The following is a 17060-nucleotide window of genomic DNA, read 5'->3' on the forward strand; positions in this document are numbered from 1 at the left end:
CCGTTTCCTCCTGTGTTCAGGTACTCAAGGAAGGACAGTGACAACTGCACTTCCCCCATGCACTGCCTGACAGTGAAGCAGTTGAGGTTTGCCAGTGACCTTGCTTGACCAAGAAAAAGAGAAATCATTAATGCTGCTGTTTTGCTCCTGTTTTTTCACCGGTTTCCACCACAGGTGATAAATGCTGCATCACTTGATGAAGTGTGACCAAGGCCTACACCCTTCCAGCCCTGAGGGTCTGAAGGTCTCACAGGTCAGTAGAGGTCCCCTCTGCCAGCTGGTGACACTGGGATCACAATGGTCCATGCTCCACCTTGCTAGCCCATAACCAACACCAAGGCTGAGAGCTTCCTGGCACACACAGGTAACAGGCAAGTTTCTTACTCAGTCACAATCTCTCCCCTCCAAAATCACTTTGCATGTTTGCCCAGTGCCCTTCCACTGTCTTGAGGCAGATGAAAAATGCATCCACCAATTTCAGAATCCAGGCTGCTGCCTGGATGAGCTGCCATTCCATGCCTATAACAGCAAGATGCCCTAACTGTGCCTATCTCCAAAAAACACAGCTCTTTGCTGCTTTATATTTTCCCTACAGTTCCACAGGAGTTCACGTATTTCTAATACCCCAGTGCCATGTTTAACCATGTTCAGATGAGACTCCCACCACCACTCTTTGTGTAGGAATAACTTAGGTTATTCCTGAAAAAATGGTTAAAGAAACTTTCCATATGGAACTACTGAAAAGCCAGAAGCAGGAAAGAGACCCTCCAAATGCAAATACCACAAATGTAAACATGGCAGGCAGATACAAACCAGTCCCAGGTTCTGTTGTGGGATCAGCACAGACACAGAGGAAAAGCTGGAATGACCCCACAGGATACACCCACATGCACTTCCCACTGGGTTGCCCTCCCCATAGCTGCCCAGGGTGACCGAGGTGGGAGCTGCAGGTTTGTGGGAAATGGGCATTTCCCCAGGATTGCTGGGGATGGCCAGGGGGTGAAATGCCACACGTGACATTCCCAGGACAATGCTCTGGTGCAGCATTCTCTTTCCTGGACTCCACTGTCCAAAGCCATGCTGTTGCTGGCACAGCTGAGATGCATGCACATGGCAGCTAAACTATGCTGGGGTGAGGCACAGCTTTCCCACAGGTGCCAGGCCCACACTTGGAACAGCATCTACACAATGCACTGCTAATCCTTTACTCCCTTGGGATCTCACAAAGCAGCAAAGGTTTTGGAGACATGATCAGTCCTGGGATTTGTTGCCAGGCTGCCTGGCTGCCTCAAAGCCCAGGTCAGACAGTATAAAATAAAGTCCAAAGTTGTCTCCCAGAGGCAATAAGTGACCTGTGTCACACTGAGGGCTGATATGGCTTGGAAGGTAGAGAACAGTGCTGGGGCAGGAGAGAGGGGCCAAGAACAGGTTCTACACACAGGTTCTGGGAGATCCCAAGCTCTTTACCTACCTGTGCATCAATGATTTTCTGCTTTGCATCAATGACTGCTTGCATCTCAGCATGATCTTTTTTCAGCTCCTCTTCAACAGCCATGAGTCTGATGAGCAAAGAGAGGGACGAATTAGGACAGTTTAATATCATTCCCAAGTGTTTCAGGTACTCTGGCCTGTTGGTTTAACTTCTCTGCTTCTCTTGGCTCTCCAAGAGAAGAATTCTGCTGCTCTCAGGAAAGCTTATCTCTCCATATGACACTCCCAGTTGCCCAACCTTGCTATTTTCAGAATGGACATTGCCAAAAACGCCACTGCTCTGAAAAACTAATTTCATGTACAGATTCCAAACAACAACAAAAATAAAGACCTGGACCCAGAGACCTAAAGTAAAAATTCCTAAATATTTTCTTTTACCTTCCTGACAATCTCAGGCAAGTTTCCACACCTGCATCCCCATTTCTTCAGCTCTGAGGATGGAGCTGCACAGGGGAGCTACTTGTTTTGTTTGGAAAACCCAGTCCTGAGCTTCCCAAAGCCTCACCTGCTGATGATACTTTTCATCTGGCTGTCCTTCTCCTCCTGCTGCCTGCGCAGCCTGTCCTCACTGTCTTCCAGTCGAGATTTGTAGTCTGTGAGCAGCTTCTGCATCTGCTGCTCCTGCACCAGGAGCCGCCGCTCGTACTCCTCCAGCCGGCGGCTGGACACCCGCAGGCGCTCCTTCAGCTTGGCGATCTCCTGCTCGTACTGAGGGCCAGGGAGGCACCAGGGAACCAGGGGCAAAGCAGAAAAAAGTAGAGGTCAGATCCTTATAATGCTCTGCTGCTCCTTAGGGGAGTGTTGTTGTTTGGTTTATTTTTAGGGAAAAATAAGCTGATGGAAGTAAAGGAAGTGAGAAGCAAACATAAGGGTGACCATAGAGAAGGAGCATCCAGCTGCTCCCACGCTGTGGGGTTATCACCCTGCAGCACAATTCCAGCAGTCAGAGGGCTCTGACATGGCTCCTCAGCCCTGGCTGCTCACATCCTGCCTTACTCCAGACTCCAGCAGTTCTCAGGCAGATGCTGCTAACAGTGCTCAATTGCTGGCCTGGGCTGCCCAAACTTAAAGACCCAGACTTATGTAGAACCCAAATAACTCACACTTTAGGACCTAGTCAATCAGGGCAGGTCAGAGCAAACCAGTCACTGCAAACCAGAGCCTTACTTGGCTGAGCTTTTGTTCTTCTTGTCTCTCTGGGCAATCATTTCTGCAATAGTGCCATGAATCTCAATATATTGCTTTGTTTTGGGTTCATTCCCCTTTTCTAACAATCCTGTGTTTCTGCTTCTTTGTCCACTAAATGTTCTTCTCACTCCCTGCCTTCTCAAAATACCAGACCTCTTACACAACAACTCCATCCTCACAGCAACACATGGCTGTGACTGTATTTGGAAAAATGGGATCTACTCCTGAAAAAACACACACTTTCAAAAACAGACCATGCAGATTTCTGTGCAGCTCAGAAACCTTGCAGTACCTGGGTGGCAGGCATTTGCCTCAGGAGAAGCCCAAGACAAAATCTGACTGCTGCTACTGATAAAAGCTGAGCTGCAGCCCTGCATAGTCCCTGTGCATGTCCTAAGCTATGCTCAGTGGGGTTAACAATCCTAATTTACTTTATTTACAGAGTTAGTGATCACTGTAACTAATATAACCTGAGTGAGAATGTGTGATGCTGTGACAGCAGGGCCTGAAAGTCCCTCTGAACTCTCACTGTGGGGTGCAGAGCACTCAGAATCAAATCTACCTTCTCAGCATGCTTGACTTCATCCAGGCTCTGAGCCGTGTCCTTCTTGGTGTCCTCGTACTGGCCGTTGTTGAACACCCACGCCGCCGTCCTTTCCACCGGGGACAGCGTGGCCGAGTCCACTGGTGACTGCACCTGGGGCAGAGACACCTGGTGTTGGCATCCACCACAGAAACTGCACACCTACCAGCTCTGACATCCAGCTCAGCTAGAGGAGAAAGATACCCATGGGTCTGGCAGCCTCAGAGGAGCCCCAGAAGATCTCCTGCAGGGATACTCCATCCTGCCTTGACTTTGGACCTACAGCACCTACCTGAATCCCTCTAAAACCAATGCACTTTAGAAATTTTTCTTCTTCTCCAAGTGAGTTACTCTCTGAAAAAGTTCTTGTTTCCCAATCCCATTCACATCCACCTCTACCCTTTACCACACTGCCAGCAAGGCTTTCTCACCCTGCCACCTCTTGCACAGAGAACACACAGTGACAGAGCTCAGCTCACAGCATGTTCAGGTGAGACAGGCTGGTTTCCCTGAGTGCTGAGGAGCTCCAGGAGCAGCCTCCTCAGCCAGGCTGGGACAGACTGCAGTGGGGCATGGGGCTGCACAGCCTGGCAGGACTTGATGTGGCAGGGAGGACACGATCCCAGCAGTGCCTGCCAGGTTTGCATGGTCCATTGCAGCATAGCTGCCCTGCCAGGGCCAGCTGTGCTGACTGGGAGAAATGTCCAACCTCTCTGGAGGCTCTCTCTCCCCTCTTCAAGGGAATCCAAAATGGGAGCCAAGAAAAGAGACAAGAAACTCTCTGCCTGGCTGGGGAAAACATGGCTTGCTACAAATTCCAAGCAATTTTCACAGACAAATACAAGTTTATAAGTGCAGGAATTAGCATAATTACTCCTGAAAGAGCAACATTGTCTTATATTTTTGAGAAATGCAAAAAAAAACCCCATCAACTTCTCCCCAACTGCAGCTTCTTTTTGTGCCCAGGCAGCTCTTCAGCTCCCTGCCTGGCCCAGTGGTGCACCCAAGTGCACTGTGCCCCCTGAGCTCTCCATGGGGGAGGAAGAGCTTCTTTAGGAGCCAGGGATCATGCCACCCTCTTGCTGTGTTTCTCCTGTTCAGGAAGACAAGGCTGGTGCTGGATCTGCTCCCACAGCTCAGCTGTCCTGAGCAGCCATAGACGCTCCAGCACGGGAAGAAGCCTCAGCAGAAGTGTAAAGGCAAAGAAAAGGCATAGGAATTAGGCAAAAATTCTTGGATTTAGGCAAAGGCCTTTTGCATAGAAGGAAGTTTTCACAACAAGTTAACAGCCCCTTAGGTGTGGTGTGGCAGCCTGGCAAAGCTCATGAATTCAGATTTTTTTGATGGCATTTGCTGTCAGGCAGCCAGAGTAAGGGAGACCATGGCCCATGTGTGGCTGTGAATGGCTGGAGAAATCAGGAACAGGAGGAATGAACACTGTCACCAGCCACTGGAGCTGCAGGGGACTCAGAGCAGAAAGGTGACATCCCCAGCCCTGCACCAGACTGCTGAGCAGCAGCAAACCTGGCCAAACAAGCTTCCAAGTGTAGCACAGAATATTTCCAGCAGCCAAATTGTAGAAGCCATCAAGACCAAGGGGATGGCAAGTCACACATGCTAATGGGTTACAAGTTATTCTCTAATAAAGGGCAAAAAAAGAATTAGCCTGCTAGGATCACGTATTAATTCCCCTCTTTGCCTCTCTTCCAGAGGAACACACTGACATTTCTGTTCCCACCTACCTCCTAAATGGAAATGGAAGGCAAAAAGTGACCTCTCCCAGCAAACAAAGGGCCCAGCTCTATATTCAGAAACAAATGGGACTTGTAGAGAACAGAGTCTAATAATTATAACGCCCACAAAACATGCCTAGAAAGAACATGCCCAGAAAGAACATGCCCAACTTCTCTTTTCCCTTTCTCTTTTTTAAACAAGAACCGAATTCCACAACAAGATTTGCAATTAAAAGAACCCAATGGAATTTGCCTTGAAAAAAATGTTGGCCACTCTATTTGGCACCATTCAAGACATTGTTGATGGGTGTGGGGAAGGAGAGAACAAATTGATTTCTCTGAATAAAGCAGGAGCAAGAACTCTAATGAATCCAGTGGAAACAATTAGTACAGAAAGTACAGTGGGTAAACAAGCAGATGCACATCCCCTGCACATTTATCCTTGTTACTGGCCTAAAATGTGCTATCAGAACCACATAAGGTCTGGTTGTATTCCACAAAAAACCCTTCATCTAGCCATGCCCCTATGCCCCACTGTAAAACACACACTGCAGGGAGTACAAACACACACACACTTCAAATAACAAACAATTACTTCCTTGGGTATTACTAACTTGGCATACTAAGCTTTGGCTTGTGATTCAGTGTTTCTGGTCTCATACTTCAATGAATTTGAGGTATCAAAGTGGTTTTGAAGCCCTGATTGCTCCTGGGTTCCCAGGCATCACCCAGGGATGTAACATTCAGGAGTTTGCCAAGAAAGCTCCACTGTCAGGGAACACCAAGAAAAGCTTGGGCACAGCAGAGGTTCTTCTGCCACCTTCACCTCACAGCCCAAAGCCTTCCCCCTGCAAGAGCTCTGATCTGCAGATCATGTTTTCCACCTTCACTGCAGCACTGAAATACTCACTTCTTCTGTAAAATTAAACTAATGTAGGAAAGTATTTTCATACACAGCAAATCACAACAGGATTTTTTTTTTTAAAGATAAAGGCATGTTGGCTTTTTGACAGGAAAATCTTGATTTATAGTTGCCTATGAGCAACTGATAATGTGCATTAGGAGTTGGTAGATATAAGCACTCCTTTCCACAAAAAAATTTGCATTATTCATAGTTTGGGATGATTAATGAAAAAACAGCACTTTTCTGAGGAACAGCAAGAGATTGCTTCATCACGGTGAAATATGGATTTCTCCACACTTTAGACAACTGTGCTTATTTGTTATTTTGGCAGCAGTTATCCTGTGATGTTTTATCTTTGTTCATTTCCCTGTTTCGAGGCAGCTCTGCTTTTAAATTAGCACCACAGGGCAAATGCAGTCTCATGTGGCGATCTGAACTACCACTACAAAGCTGCTCCTGGTTTTTTTTCCTTTGTATTCAGGGAAATTTTCCAGTTTTGTTTCTTTCAGCAGGTTTGCTGCTACCTTAGTTAAATGGAAAACAGTTGTTTTTTTCTTCAGATTTAGTACAAAAGCGTCCCAGTGGCACAGATAAGGTGGCTTGCCGAGCTTGTGAGAGCGACAAGCACGATTATCCCTTACACTTGCTACTGGCCGCTGGTGTAAGTGCCGCTGTTATTGATTCAGCTTGGAGGTCAAGAAAGCTTTGGAGGCCAAGGGCTGAGCACCAAAGCAGAGGCCTGGAGGCAGGACTGCCTTACCTGCTGCGTTTGCTGCCGCTGAATGGCCCTCACCTTGGGCACGGGGCTTTCCCGGGAGGACGAGGACTGGTGCCGGGAGCGGTTCCCGTTCTGCACGGGCTCCGTGCCCAGGGCCGCCGAGGCGCCGGAGACGCTGCCCGTGCTGCGCAGGGAGGGGCTGTGCGTCAGCGTGTGCAGCGTCTTGGCCCTGGTGCCCAGCACGGCCTGCTCCATCTTGCGGATCTGCGCCTGGCTGCTGCTGTTCTGCCGCGGCAGCACCACGGGCACGTGCCTGTCGGGGCGCCGCGCCGAGTCCTCGCTCTGCGAGCTGCGCTTGGCCGACTCCTCCAGGCTGCTGTTGCTGCGCCCGCTGGGCTTGAAGTCCTCGCTGTTGCTGCGGCTCCGGGAGCTGGCCGTGCTCAGGTTCTCCGGGCTGGAGTCCACAGAGGCCTTGGCCGTGGGGGGGCTCGGGTTGTTGAGCTGGTAAACTGGGTTTTGGAAGGAGAGGGGCCGGAGGCTGCCCTGTTGGTTCCACGCCGGGTGCAGCGGCCTCCGGACCTGGGGAGCGCTCTGGGGCGTGCTCTGGGCGTCCCACAGCTGTTTGATGTTGGCCACCTGGGTGACGGAGAGCTGGCTGCCCGCCAGGCGCAAAGGCATGTCGTGCATCATGGAGGCGGCGTCGCCGTGAGCTGCGTGGGGGTCCTGCAGGTCCATGAGGGAGATGCTACGGCCGTTGGGCAAGACACTTACCTTCTCATCCTTCTCTGAGCAAGCCATGCTCTGGGTGGATGCCTGCTGAACCAGCAGTAAGGTCTTGCCCCTAAAATGTCCATCTACATTTTCCTGGGTTGGAGACTTCATCTTGTTTATGTCACTGTGGAGTGGAAAGGAATTTGGTTAAATTTTTGAGCAGCCAAGACCCCGAGAGATCTGTCCCAGAGAAGTCTTTCTACCTCACTTAACCTCCCCCCACTGAAAGCTTCAAGGAGCCAGACTTCCTTTTAAGAGCTCTTTGTGTGCAAGTCAGAACACACTCTTCCTTAATTATCTCTTATCTTGGAGAATGGTGTTTGATTCAAGACATCCTTCATCTTTATTTTTTTTTTAACAGGTGAAATCTAAACCATTCCCACTAAATCCTCCCCCCTTAGTCACTTCTGTCTCTAGCAACACTTCAGATGCCATTTAACCCTTTGCCATTACAAGAGATGGGACAAAAGGAAATCGCCTCAACTAGTGCCAGGGATGGTTTTTAAATTGGATACCAGGAACCATTTCTTCACCCAAAGGATCGTCAATACTGGCTCAGGCTGCCCAGGCAGTGCTGGAGTCACCATCCTTGGAAGGTGTTGAGATGTGGCACATGAGGACATGGTTTAGCAGTGGCCTTGGCAATGCAGGGCGAATGGCTGCACTTGAGACTCTTAGAGGGCTTTTCCAACTTGAATGATTCTGTGACTCTGTGTATTATGGAGGTCTTAAAATTCAGCAGGAGCTGTGTGAAGGCTCCTTCAGAGCTGGATGTAAGCTCAGGGGGCACGTGCCAAACTGGCCCTTGTACCTGACAGCACAGGTACTGCAGCAGCTGAGCCCTTTGGCAGCTCTGCCATGTCACAGCTCCAGATTAACAGCTGTTATGGTGTGAGAAATGCTGCATAAAACACAGGAGGGACTACTTCTGCTGTTCCACAGGCAATACATTTCACCTACAGCTCAGTTTTTCCATTAGCAGCCTGATGGCCAGAAGGAAACACCATGGCTGACTGTGCACTCAGGCTGGCAGTAAATCACAGAACTGGTTTTTTTATCAGCTCAAGTCACTGACTCCCAGAGATGTGGTTGAGTCCTGGGTAAGTCCAAAGCTCCAGGTGCCCAGTGCCACCTCGTGCACCTCTTACTGGGATGGTCTATTCCCTGTGAGAGAGGCCCCATTCCACAGCTCAGGTGATGAAGCCCCCAGCCCTCAGAACCACAGAAGGATTTTGCTGGAAGGAGACCTTGAAGATCATCTCCTTCCAACTCCTCACAGCTTTACAACCCCACAGCTGGGACGTACCCATCGCTGGGGTCCTCGGTTATCTTCTGAAGTCCCGAGGAGAGACTTCCAGCGACGTTTGGGCTGGAGCTGTGCTCCGTGAAACGCTTCAGCTGCTGCTGCGTGGGTGTGGGGCTGGTCATGGATTTTGTGATATCCGCAAGAATACGGGGGAGAGGTCCCAGTTTTGCCACGGTTGCCTGTAGGAAGGAATTTTCACCCTAATTGGATACAAGCACCACGACATCCGGCGGGTTTGTGATTTTTTTGGTACCGATGCACAGAGGCGGAGGGATGGAGTGGAAGGAAGGAGGGTGGGTGGTTGTGTGCGGGTGTGCCAGGATCGGAATGCAGTGTTATGGAGCAGCGCAACGACGGCGACCAGATGGATGGAGGAGACGAAACGGGGTGCAGCAGACATTGAGGAAAGAAAAGGAAATAGAAAAGAAATTAGGATTGACCCCCAAAAAATAAAAATCATGCTCAATAAAACAAAACTACTGCCATTCCAATGCAAAACTATCATGCAAAGCACACTGTGTCCCGGGTGGGTGAAGTCAAAGTGAAAACTATGGCATCTGCTCATTGAAGGGCATTCAAAGGCTACAGATTCAGCTGGTGGGGGGGACTTTCCAGGCAAAGGGGGTCATGTGGTAAAGGAAATGCATGCCAACAGATGAGGGGATCATGAGAGGATTGAGGGTGATGGGGAAAGGGAAGGTTTTCATTTCATAAGCCTTTCAGTTTTGGTATCCTGCATGGATGCCATCTCCTTTCGCACCGTTATCAACAATTAATTAAGCCATTCTTCCCTACCCAAACTTGAAAAAGAACTGCATGAGAGCATCAGTGATCCTCATCCCAGTATCACCCCATCAGCATGGGATGAAATGTGTGGCTCCAATTACAGGTTAGCTCAGTGCTGGCCAGGCTGAGGGTAAGAGCAGCTGGCCTCCTCCAAGGAAGGCTGCAGGCCCTGGCTGCTCACCCCTTTGGGCCACTGCTGGGAGATCAGCTACAGGGCATCTCCAGGCTCTTGGGACTGCAGGAAGAAGGTGAAGGAGCTGCAGATTTATTAAAAAATTAAAATTCTGCTACAAAATCAATGTTCTTCTCAAAGATACCCTTGTTTTCCCCATAAGCAGGTATTCAGCCAGTTTGGCTCCAGAGAAAGGTCTCTTTAAAGACACTTTCATACAGCACTGTGGCTATTAAAATCTCCAAGGTGGCTCCTCTCCTTATTTCCCAGCCATTCCCTACAGTAAAGCCATAATGCATGTAACTTTACCCCTTAATTCTCTTTTTAGGAAACCACTGTACCAGCTCCCAAGGGCCTGCTAGGATAGATCCATACATGTAACCTACAGAAAGGGCCATGCAGATCCATACATTTGGAATCTACACTGTCTACATGGATGAGGTAAATTGAAAAACAACATCATAACTTATTATCAAACTAAGATTAATATACAGACTGTCTTTTTGAGTCAAGGGCACTTCAACTTACTCTGACACAACAAGCTCAGATTTTTGTTTTTTTCTTTTAAGTAATGTACAGTGAAAAAATAGATACACAACTAGTAACTACTTTGGCAAACCCTAATGCAATAAAAATTGAGTACATTGCTATTCACCTTACTTCTCCAGTTTCAAAAGAAAGAATAATATACATGGAACATGGACAAAATAATGCACCTCTAAAAATTGAAGTATGGAACAGTTCCAAGCACTTAAAAAAATAAAAATACTCAGTTCAGCTTTTCTGGGCCTTATCAGCTACCTTTGCTATCAAGATTTTAATGATTTTGGTTCCTGCAAACCCACATAGCCAAGGAAGATCAAAGCTCTGTCTTTGCTGCTTCTATAGCTAAATGGAAGCAGTGCTCATTGCTGGTGGTGTCTGCTGGGATCAGAAGAACAGAACCTGGACACTGCACACGAGCCCAGCCCAGGGCACAGCAGAAAGCATCTTGCTCTGCTGCAGGATGGCACTCGGAGCAGATCCAGCCTCTTACACGGCATTCCTTGTGTGCCAAAACCAAAGACTACGGAAATGAGAGCATCTCAGCAGGCTTTGGATCGGGCTCTTGATGAGAACAGCTCCACAGGGCCAACTCATCCTCCATCAGAACCAGGGGAGGGCCTGCTGTGCAGCAAAGCACCACAAGGCACAGCAAATGTGGCCTTTTCCTGTCCAAATGCCTCACTTATGAGACAGGACCGGCTGCCCAGGGATTTCAGGTCCACTTCCAAGCAATCCCTCAGCACCTGACCTTCCTAAAGGCTCTGCAAAGGGTCTGCAGGGCTGCTGAAGCCCAACCACCTCACACACCCTGCTGCAGGCCCTGATCCGAAATCCCAGAAGGAGCAGCTGTGAAACAGCACCATCACACATTCCCCTCCAAAGCTCCTGCCTTCCCCCGGTACTCCCCAGTGTTTGCTGTTGCCATGGAACCATCCCTGTATTCTCCTTCCAGGGCCTCCAAACAGCTTTACCTTATCAAGCTGGGACACAACCTCCCAGAGGAGGGAATGCAGCACCGAGAGCTCCTTGCCCAGGTCGATGTAGCCGTCGTATCCAGGCATGTTGGAGATGGTATCTGGGTTAGAGAGCTCCCTCAGAAAACGCTGCATTCCTCCCCACTCGTGTTCCAAAAACTCATTCATGAAGGCCATGTACTCTTCCTTAATACCAAACCTGCAGGAAAGGGAGGTGGGGGGAAACCCAGTCAATAACCTCCACACAATATACAGAGTACAAGTGCTTACAGACAATGACTTAAACTCTTTACTTTAGACCTGCCTTCCTGAAGATTTGGAGGGAAAAAACCACATGGACAATTTAAGAGATACACTGCTTTGTTGTACTTACTTAAATACTACTACCTCACAGTTTATATTACAAATCACAGCTCTCCCTGCTCCCTCCCACAGATACTCTTTCTCTCCTCCCATGTAGGAGATGTGCTATGCCCTTTGTATCATTCAGCTGAGAATTCTGGAGGGAGAAAACATGAAAATCATGATCCTTGAAACAGCAAGGATCTTCTTTCCCTTTGAAACAGCATGGACACTATCATGGTAGTGCATAGTTTTATGCTGTGTCCCCTCCACAGAATTCAGCACACTCCAGTCTGCACGTAAGGAGAATTTATCTGACGTGTCTCAAGTGTTCACACCCAAGTGAGAAGATTCCCCCTGTGCTAAATCTGTTTTCAGTCTGCCACAGAAGCAGCTGCCTGTGAGCACAGCCAGGAATGGGGCACGCTGCAGGTTTTGGCTCCCCTGGCAGCACCTACTTGGCAAAGTTGGCGAGGTTCTGGATGACCTTGGCGATGAGGGTGAGCGTGCGGGAGGTCTGGTCATCAGGGTACTCCTGCATCAGGTTGAAGAGGCTGGGGGACATGATGGCAGGGCACAGGAAACGCAGGAACAGCGAGGCACTGATCAGGCGCTCACTGATGTCCTGCTTGCCCCTGTTCAGGCACTGCTGCTTCCAGGATGCAAACACCTCCTTCAGCTCGCGAGGGAACACGCTGAAAAGCAAAAGAAAACAAAAAAAAGGGAAATAAAATTGCACTGGCAACAAGATGCAAAAAGTTGAACTGGCGATCAGTCACCCAAAACACTTATCTGTGAGAAAACATCTTTTTCTACCTCCCCTTTTTTTCTCTTTCTCTCTAGGCTAGGTAATGTCATTAAGCCTCTATTCATAGATCCCCATTTAATCTGGTGGCACTTAAGTAGTCTTTAAAGCACCCCTTGTTCATCTGTGTTAAGTGAAGCCATTTCCAGACAGGCTGATTTGCAAGCTAGAACTACTTATCCATTGCTACCCTGGAGCAAACAGGCTATTAGAATACTGAAAACAAACGAGCCAAACTGAGCTCATCTCCATATCTGACAGTTTTACCTTGCTTGTTAAGCTCTCAATATTATGCCTTTGCCTCATGCCAAAGCAGAAAGGCCCCTCTTCTTCCACTGCTACTCAGAAACAGAGATGAATAGAAATCTCCCTGCCAGTGCTTCCTCCCTATGATTTCCTGTTCAATTCCACATATCTGAAGGGACTAAAACTCTTCTGTACACATCAAAACTTGCAGCTTTTTATGCCAAGTCCAAGCTAAGCTATTATCTTCTGCCTTTATTCCCTCCTTATCCAGCCACTCTCAGTATGTGCTCCCTTGGCAGGGGATTTGGGGAGGTGTGGTTTGTGGGCTGGGACCCCTCAGTCTGGGCACAGGTTCCACCTGCAATCTGGAGGCAGTGAGGAGAGGGCACAAAGGCAGCCTGGGAGGATGGAAGGGGCTGTGCTCCTTCCCTGTCCCACTGCTGCTCCCTCACCCTCAGAGGAGGAACAGGCACCCCTGAGCAAACAGGGACAAAGGGAGGGAAGGAAGGTGCCTTACCAGTAGGAATTGATAATCTTGCAGAAGACCAGCTCACAACACATTTTCAGGTTGCACTGATGATCTGCTAATTCACTCTGTGAGCACCTGCTGGGATCTGCTTCACAGTTTTCATCTGACTCATACACAGCCTTGATAAACTCCCCTGGAAAAAGGGAAGAGGAAGGAACCAGGGTAGTTACAAGAAAAGCCTACTTGACACACCTTTAAATCCTGCTTATGTCTTTCCCTGGAACTGCCTGCCCTGCTCTGGGTGTCTGCAGCTCAGCCTCCAGACACCAGCTGTTGGGGACACTCCTCCCAGCCCTATCCCAACAGAGCACAGCCTGGGCTCTGATGCTGCAGCCTCCTGTGCCCTTGTGTCCCCAAGCACAGATGCAAAAACAGGATGACTCTGCTTAGCAACCCTACAGGCACTTCCCTTATGGCCTAGAGAGGAGGATTTGACTTGGTATTCAAACAGTGTTATCAACTATGAAATTATCCACAGTCCTAGGAATGAAGCTGTGTGTTATTTGTCTTCATAATTTCCCCAGAAAATGCTCTGGCAATGATATTTATTTATATTATTGCTAAATCTGCCCTTTTTTTTTTTAAATTTTAAAAAGTGTCACCTTGCTCTTGAATAGGAGTAATACCCAAGCCCTAGCTAGATGCTGCTGACTTTCTCACCCTCTTATATCAATACCTTACAGCGTTTTTATGGCCTGCATCTTCAAGCTCCTTGGCATTTCTGTCACCCTTCCCTTTCAGCATCACAACAGAAACTGCTCACATACAAACCACATGAAGCTGGCTTTGTCTGACAGACTGGAATGAGCTACTCAGTGGTTTCCCTCCTCTATATGCAGGCATTCCAAGTGATTTTTAAGCTGTTGGGTGTTCACTAGGAAAAACCCTTTATTCACTGGTTTAATGATTCAATGTCTTTCAAGTTCATCTCCTCAGATGATCTCACTGGCTCTGAGCTAACACAAGGTTTATTTGTGGAAAAGGGGTTTGTTTGTTTTTAGCCTTTGCTTTCCTAAAACCCCTTAAACACCTCTCAGCCCCTTCCCAAATCTCAGCTTGGTATTGTTGCAAGCAAAGCAGGCACATTTTCTTAATTTTTGCTTACTTGCAAAACTGCTGGCGTCACTTTTGTTGAGCCAATTCTGTTTTAACTCTTGTTTACTGGATAATATTTTTTTATCCTTAAAAATATTTGAAACTTACTCTTTGTGGCCCAAAAGACCCCGCTATAATCAGATATAAGATTCCCTTCCAGACATGTTACATTGCTAACACCAACCACAGTGTCATTAATCCTCTCAAAGAACAGGGCAGCTGAGTAAAATGACATTTAAAACCTGACAAAGAATTAGATGGGGATATTGTCATGAGTGAAGTTGCCCTGAGCTGCAGACAAGCTGGACAGCCTTAGGGGCATTTTCCATCTCTCCTGCCTGTGATTTACCATCTTATCACTCAGTGCTAAATGATGTATTAGAAGTCATTAATGTTAGAATATTTTATGCAATTACTGCACATTAAGGAGCTTACAGTCAGCTGTAATGGAGTGGTCCCACAGCTGATGTTCAGCCTGCTGGGAAGCACAGCACAAAGCACCAGGCTGCTCGTTTCTCTGTACCAGGTGAGAGCCTACAACGGTGACTTACACTCAGTGGTCCCACCCAGGAGAATAAGACTACCAGAACAGGCTCATTACACTCCAGAAATGGCCCAACTGGATGTAATCCCAGAGCTGACTGCAGTGACCCTTGGAGCACTAATTTAGCCAGCTATCTCCTTGATGCCTTGCCAGTGTCTGGGATTGCTGAGGACAAGCGAGACTGCTGGGAAAGCAAGCAGCTTGGCTTTTTTTCCCTTTTTGTGAAAGGATGTGGTGTGGGACTTGGCTTTGGCCTGATCTTGTTTCTCTTGTATCAATTTCCAAAGCTTTCTTCATCCCAGAAACAACAGGGGGTGGGTGGCTCATTGTGCAACTGTGGAGAAGGAAGATTTGTGTGGAGCGGCTGGAACCCGACTGTGGTGAGGCTGTGTGAGGCAGCCAGCCTGGGTTTGGTGCCCTTTGCTGCTGACTTTGTGTGGCCAGGAATTCCCCAGGCACTGGTTATGACTAGAGCAGAACCTTTTGGTGGAGGGGGGACAATAACAAAATTTTCAGAGTCCACCCTGACGTGTAACAGTGGGCATGAAGACCCTGTGGGGAGAAAGGAGTAGGAGATCTCAGGATGGCCAGAGAGTTTTAATGAGTCAGTGAATAAAGAGCAGGGATAAACACAGGGAAGAGGCTTCCCAGACAGGATGCATCTTGACCTCCTGTCCTGGGATGCTCAGCAGCCTTGCAGCCTCACTCCCTGGCCTTGTCTCTCCAAGGACTATGTGTCAAAACCCCTTTTTCAAGCTGTTTGTATATCAGATGGAACAAGCACCATTGCTCACAAAGAAATTGCAGTGTTAAACCTCTTTAGCACGCTAGAGACACAAAAGAAAGCTACCCAGAAAACCAGAACATGGTAATACAAACTTGAAGAGGGACTGAGCTACATCAAATCTTGCCTTGCCTTGGGTGCTACTCCTGCAGGCAGCAAAGAGCACCCTCCTCCACGTGGAGGAAGGGCATGGAGAGCAGGACAGTGTGCTATCTGGGAATGAGACATCAGGCTGAGTGCACCTCCTTCCCATCCCACATTCCCAGCTGCAGCCTCAGCTCAGGGTCAGCCCTTGCTGTGCAAACAGGTGGCAGATGGAGTTTCTTACCCAGTGCATCCTGGAGGTACTTCTGTCCTACCAGCTTGAGGTATTCCTCAATAGCTTTGGTAGCAAGTGTGTTCTCCCTGAAGATCAAGACATCATGTTCTGCACAACGATCTACCTCAGCCATCACCAAATCTGTCAAGAAGTCCTGAGGGAAAAAGGTCAAATGGCAAAGGTGATTTGAACCAGCTCAGTAGTGCCAGGCTAACTGCAGAAGCCAAGAAGGAAGGATGTTTCAGGATAATAAATAATTTCTCAGCCTGAGACAAGGGGTGCAGCTGTTACATGAAGTAAGGAGTGAGGAAATAGCCAGGTCTCCTCTTGGGTTTATTATATTTGTAGAATGATATAAATCACAAATTATAAAGGGTGAAGCAAAAGTCTCTAAAAAAACCTTTATAGCCAAGCTTGTGTTTCAGTTTAGCTCCAGAACAGAACCTCTCAGCAGCTTGTTTATCAGAGGCTTTGTCTGCTGAAAGAAACTGTGCTATCATATTTATCCTTATCTTTATAAGCAATATTCCATAGAAACATGGATTTAAAAATCCAAATTGGAAGTGACACACAAATTATTAGAGCCTGATGATATTTGAATAAGAAGAATGGCTTAACAAATTAAATTCACAAACCAAGACTGCTTTAGGATTTGGAAAAAAAGAAGTTAACATTCAACTTGCTGGTTATCTACATGACTTAACTTGAATGTATTAGACTGTCCAGGCAGGAACTGTCAGCAAGCCTTGATACAGAGAAAAATCTCTTGATATAGGGTCTAATTCTACAGTAATACTTATTTCCTCAAGTGGTAACTTTATGTGAGTAAACAACATTTAGTACTCTTGGATTTCAGTCCATTATTGCTGTTCCTTTTCAACAAAATCCACAAGAATTCTTTTCACCTGGCACAAAGTGGGAACATCCAGCTGTATCCCCATCAGCAGAAGTATGAGCTGGAAATCTGGAAGTACCCTCTTAGGAGCTTTATGGCAGCCTGAGCCACCTGTGCCTCCCTTAAATAGAGGTTCAAAACTTCACACACCAGGAATGCCAAGTTATAACACTAATTTATTAACTTATTGCAGCAGGCATTGCAGCAATCCAGAGCCTGTTTTCCAGCAGGGTTTCAACATAATCTTAGCTACCAGCTTCTCTCATCAGATCACTTAAGGAACGTGTTCCTGTCACACACACTGTCAGAGATGTTCCCGTCACACACAC

The 17060-nt window shown here is 47.8% G+C and overlaps 1 protein-coding gene across 10 annotated transcripts in view; it reads right to left on the minus strand.

Annotated features, from left to right (window-relative positions):
* RASAL2 (RAS protein activator like 2) overlaps positions 1-17060 on the minus strand; it is a 164911-nt gene that overhangs the window by 7176 nt on the left and 140675 nt on the right. For 8 of the 10 annotated variants that reach the window (XM_077181999.1, XM_077182000.1, XM_077181998.1 and 5 more), the window contains 9 exons: positions 15846-15990; positions 13083-13227; positions 11973-12209; positions 11170-11371; positions 8695-8894; positions 6660-7512; positions 3242-3376; positions 1997-2199; positions 1472-1559 (listed from right to left, as the gene is read on the minus strand). In XM_077181999.1, the coding sequence (XP_077038114.1) occupies positions 1472-1559; positions 1997-2199; positions 3242-3376; positions 6660-7512; positions 8695-8894; positions 11170-11371; positions 11973-12209; positions 13083-13227; positions 15846-15990 (2208 nt within the window). The remainder of the gene's footprint in view (positions 1-1471; positions 1560-1996; positions 2200-3241; positions 3377-6659; positions 7513-8694; positions 8895-11169; positions 11372-11972; positions 12210-13082; positions 13228-15845; positions 15991-17060) is intronic. The other 2 variants (XM_054638350.2, XM_077181997.1) reach the window with 1 other exon arrangement.

This window comes from Agelaius phoeniceus, chromosome 8, assembly GCF_051311805.1.
Source record: "Agelaius phoeniceus isolate bAgePho1 chromosome 8, bAgePho1.hap1, whole genome shotgun sequence".
Taxonomy (NCBI): Eukaryota; Metazoa; Chordata; class Aves; order Passeriformes; family Icteridae; genus Agelaius; species Agelaius phoeniceus.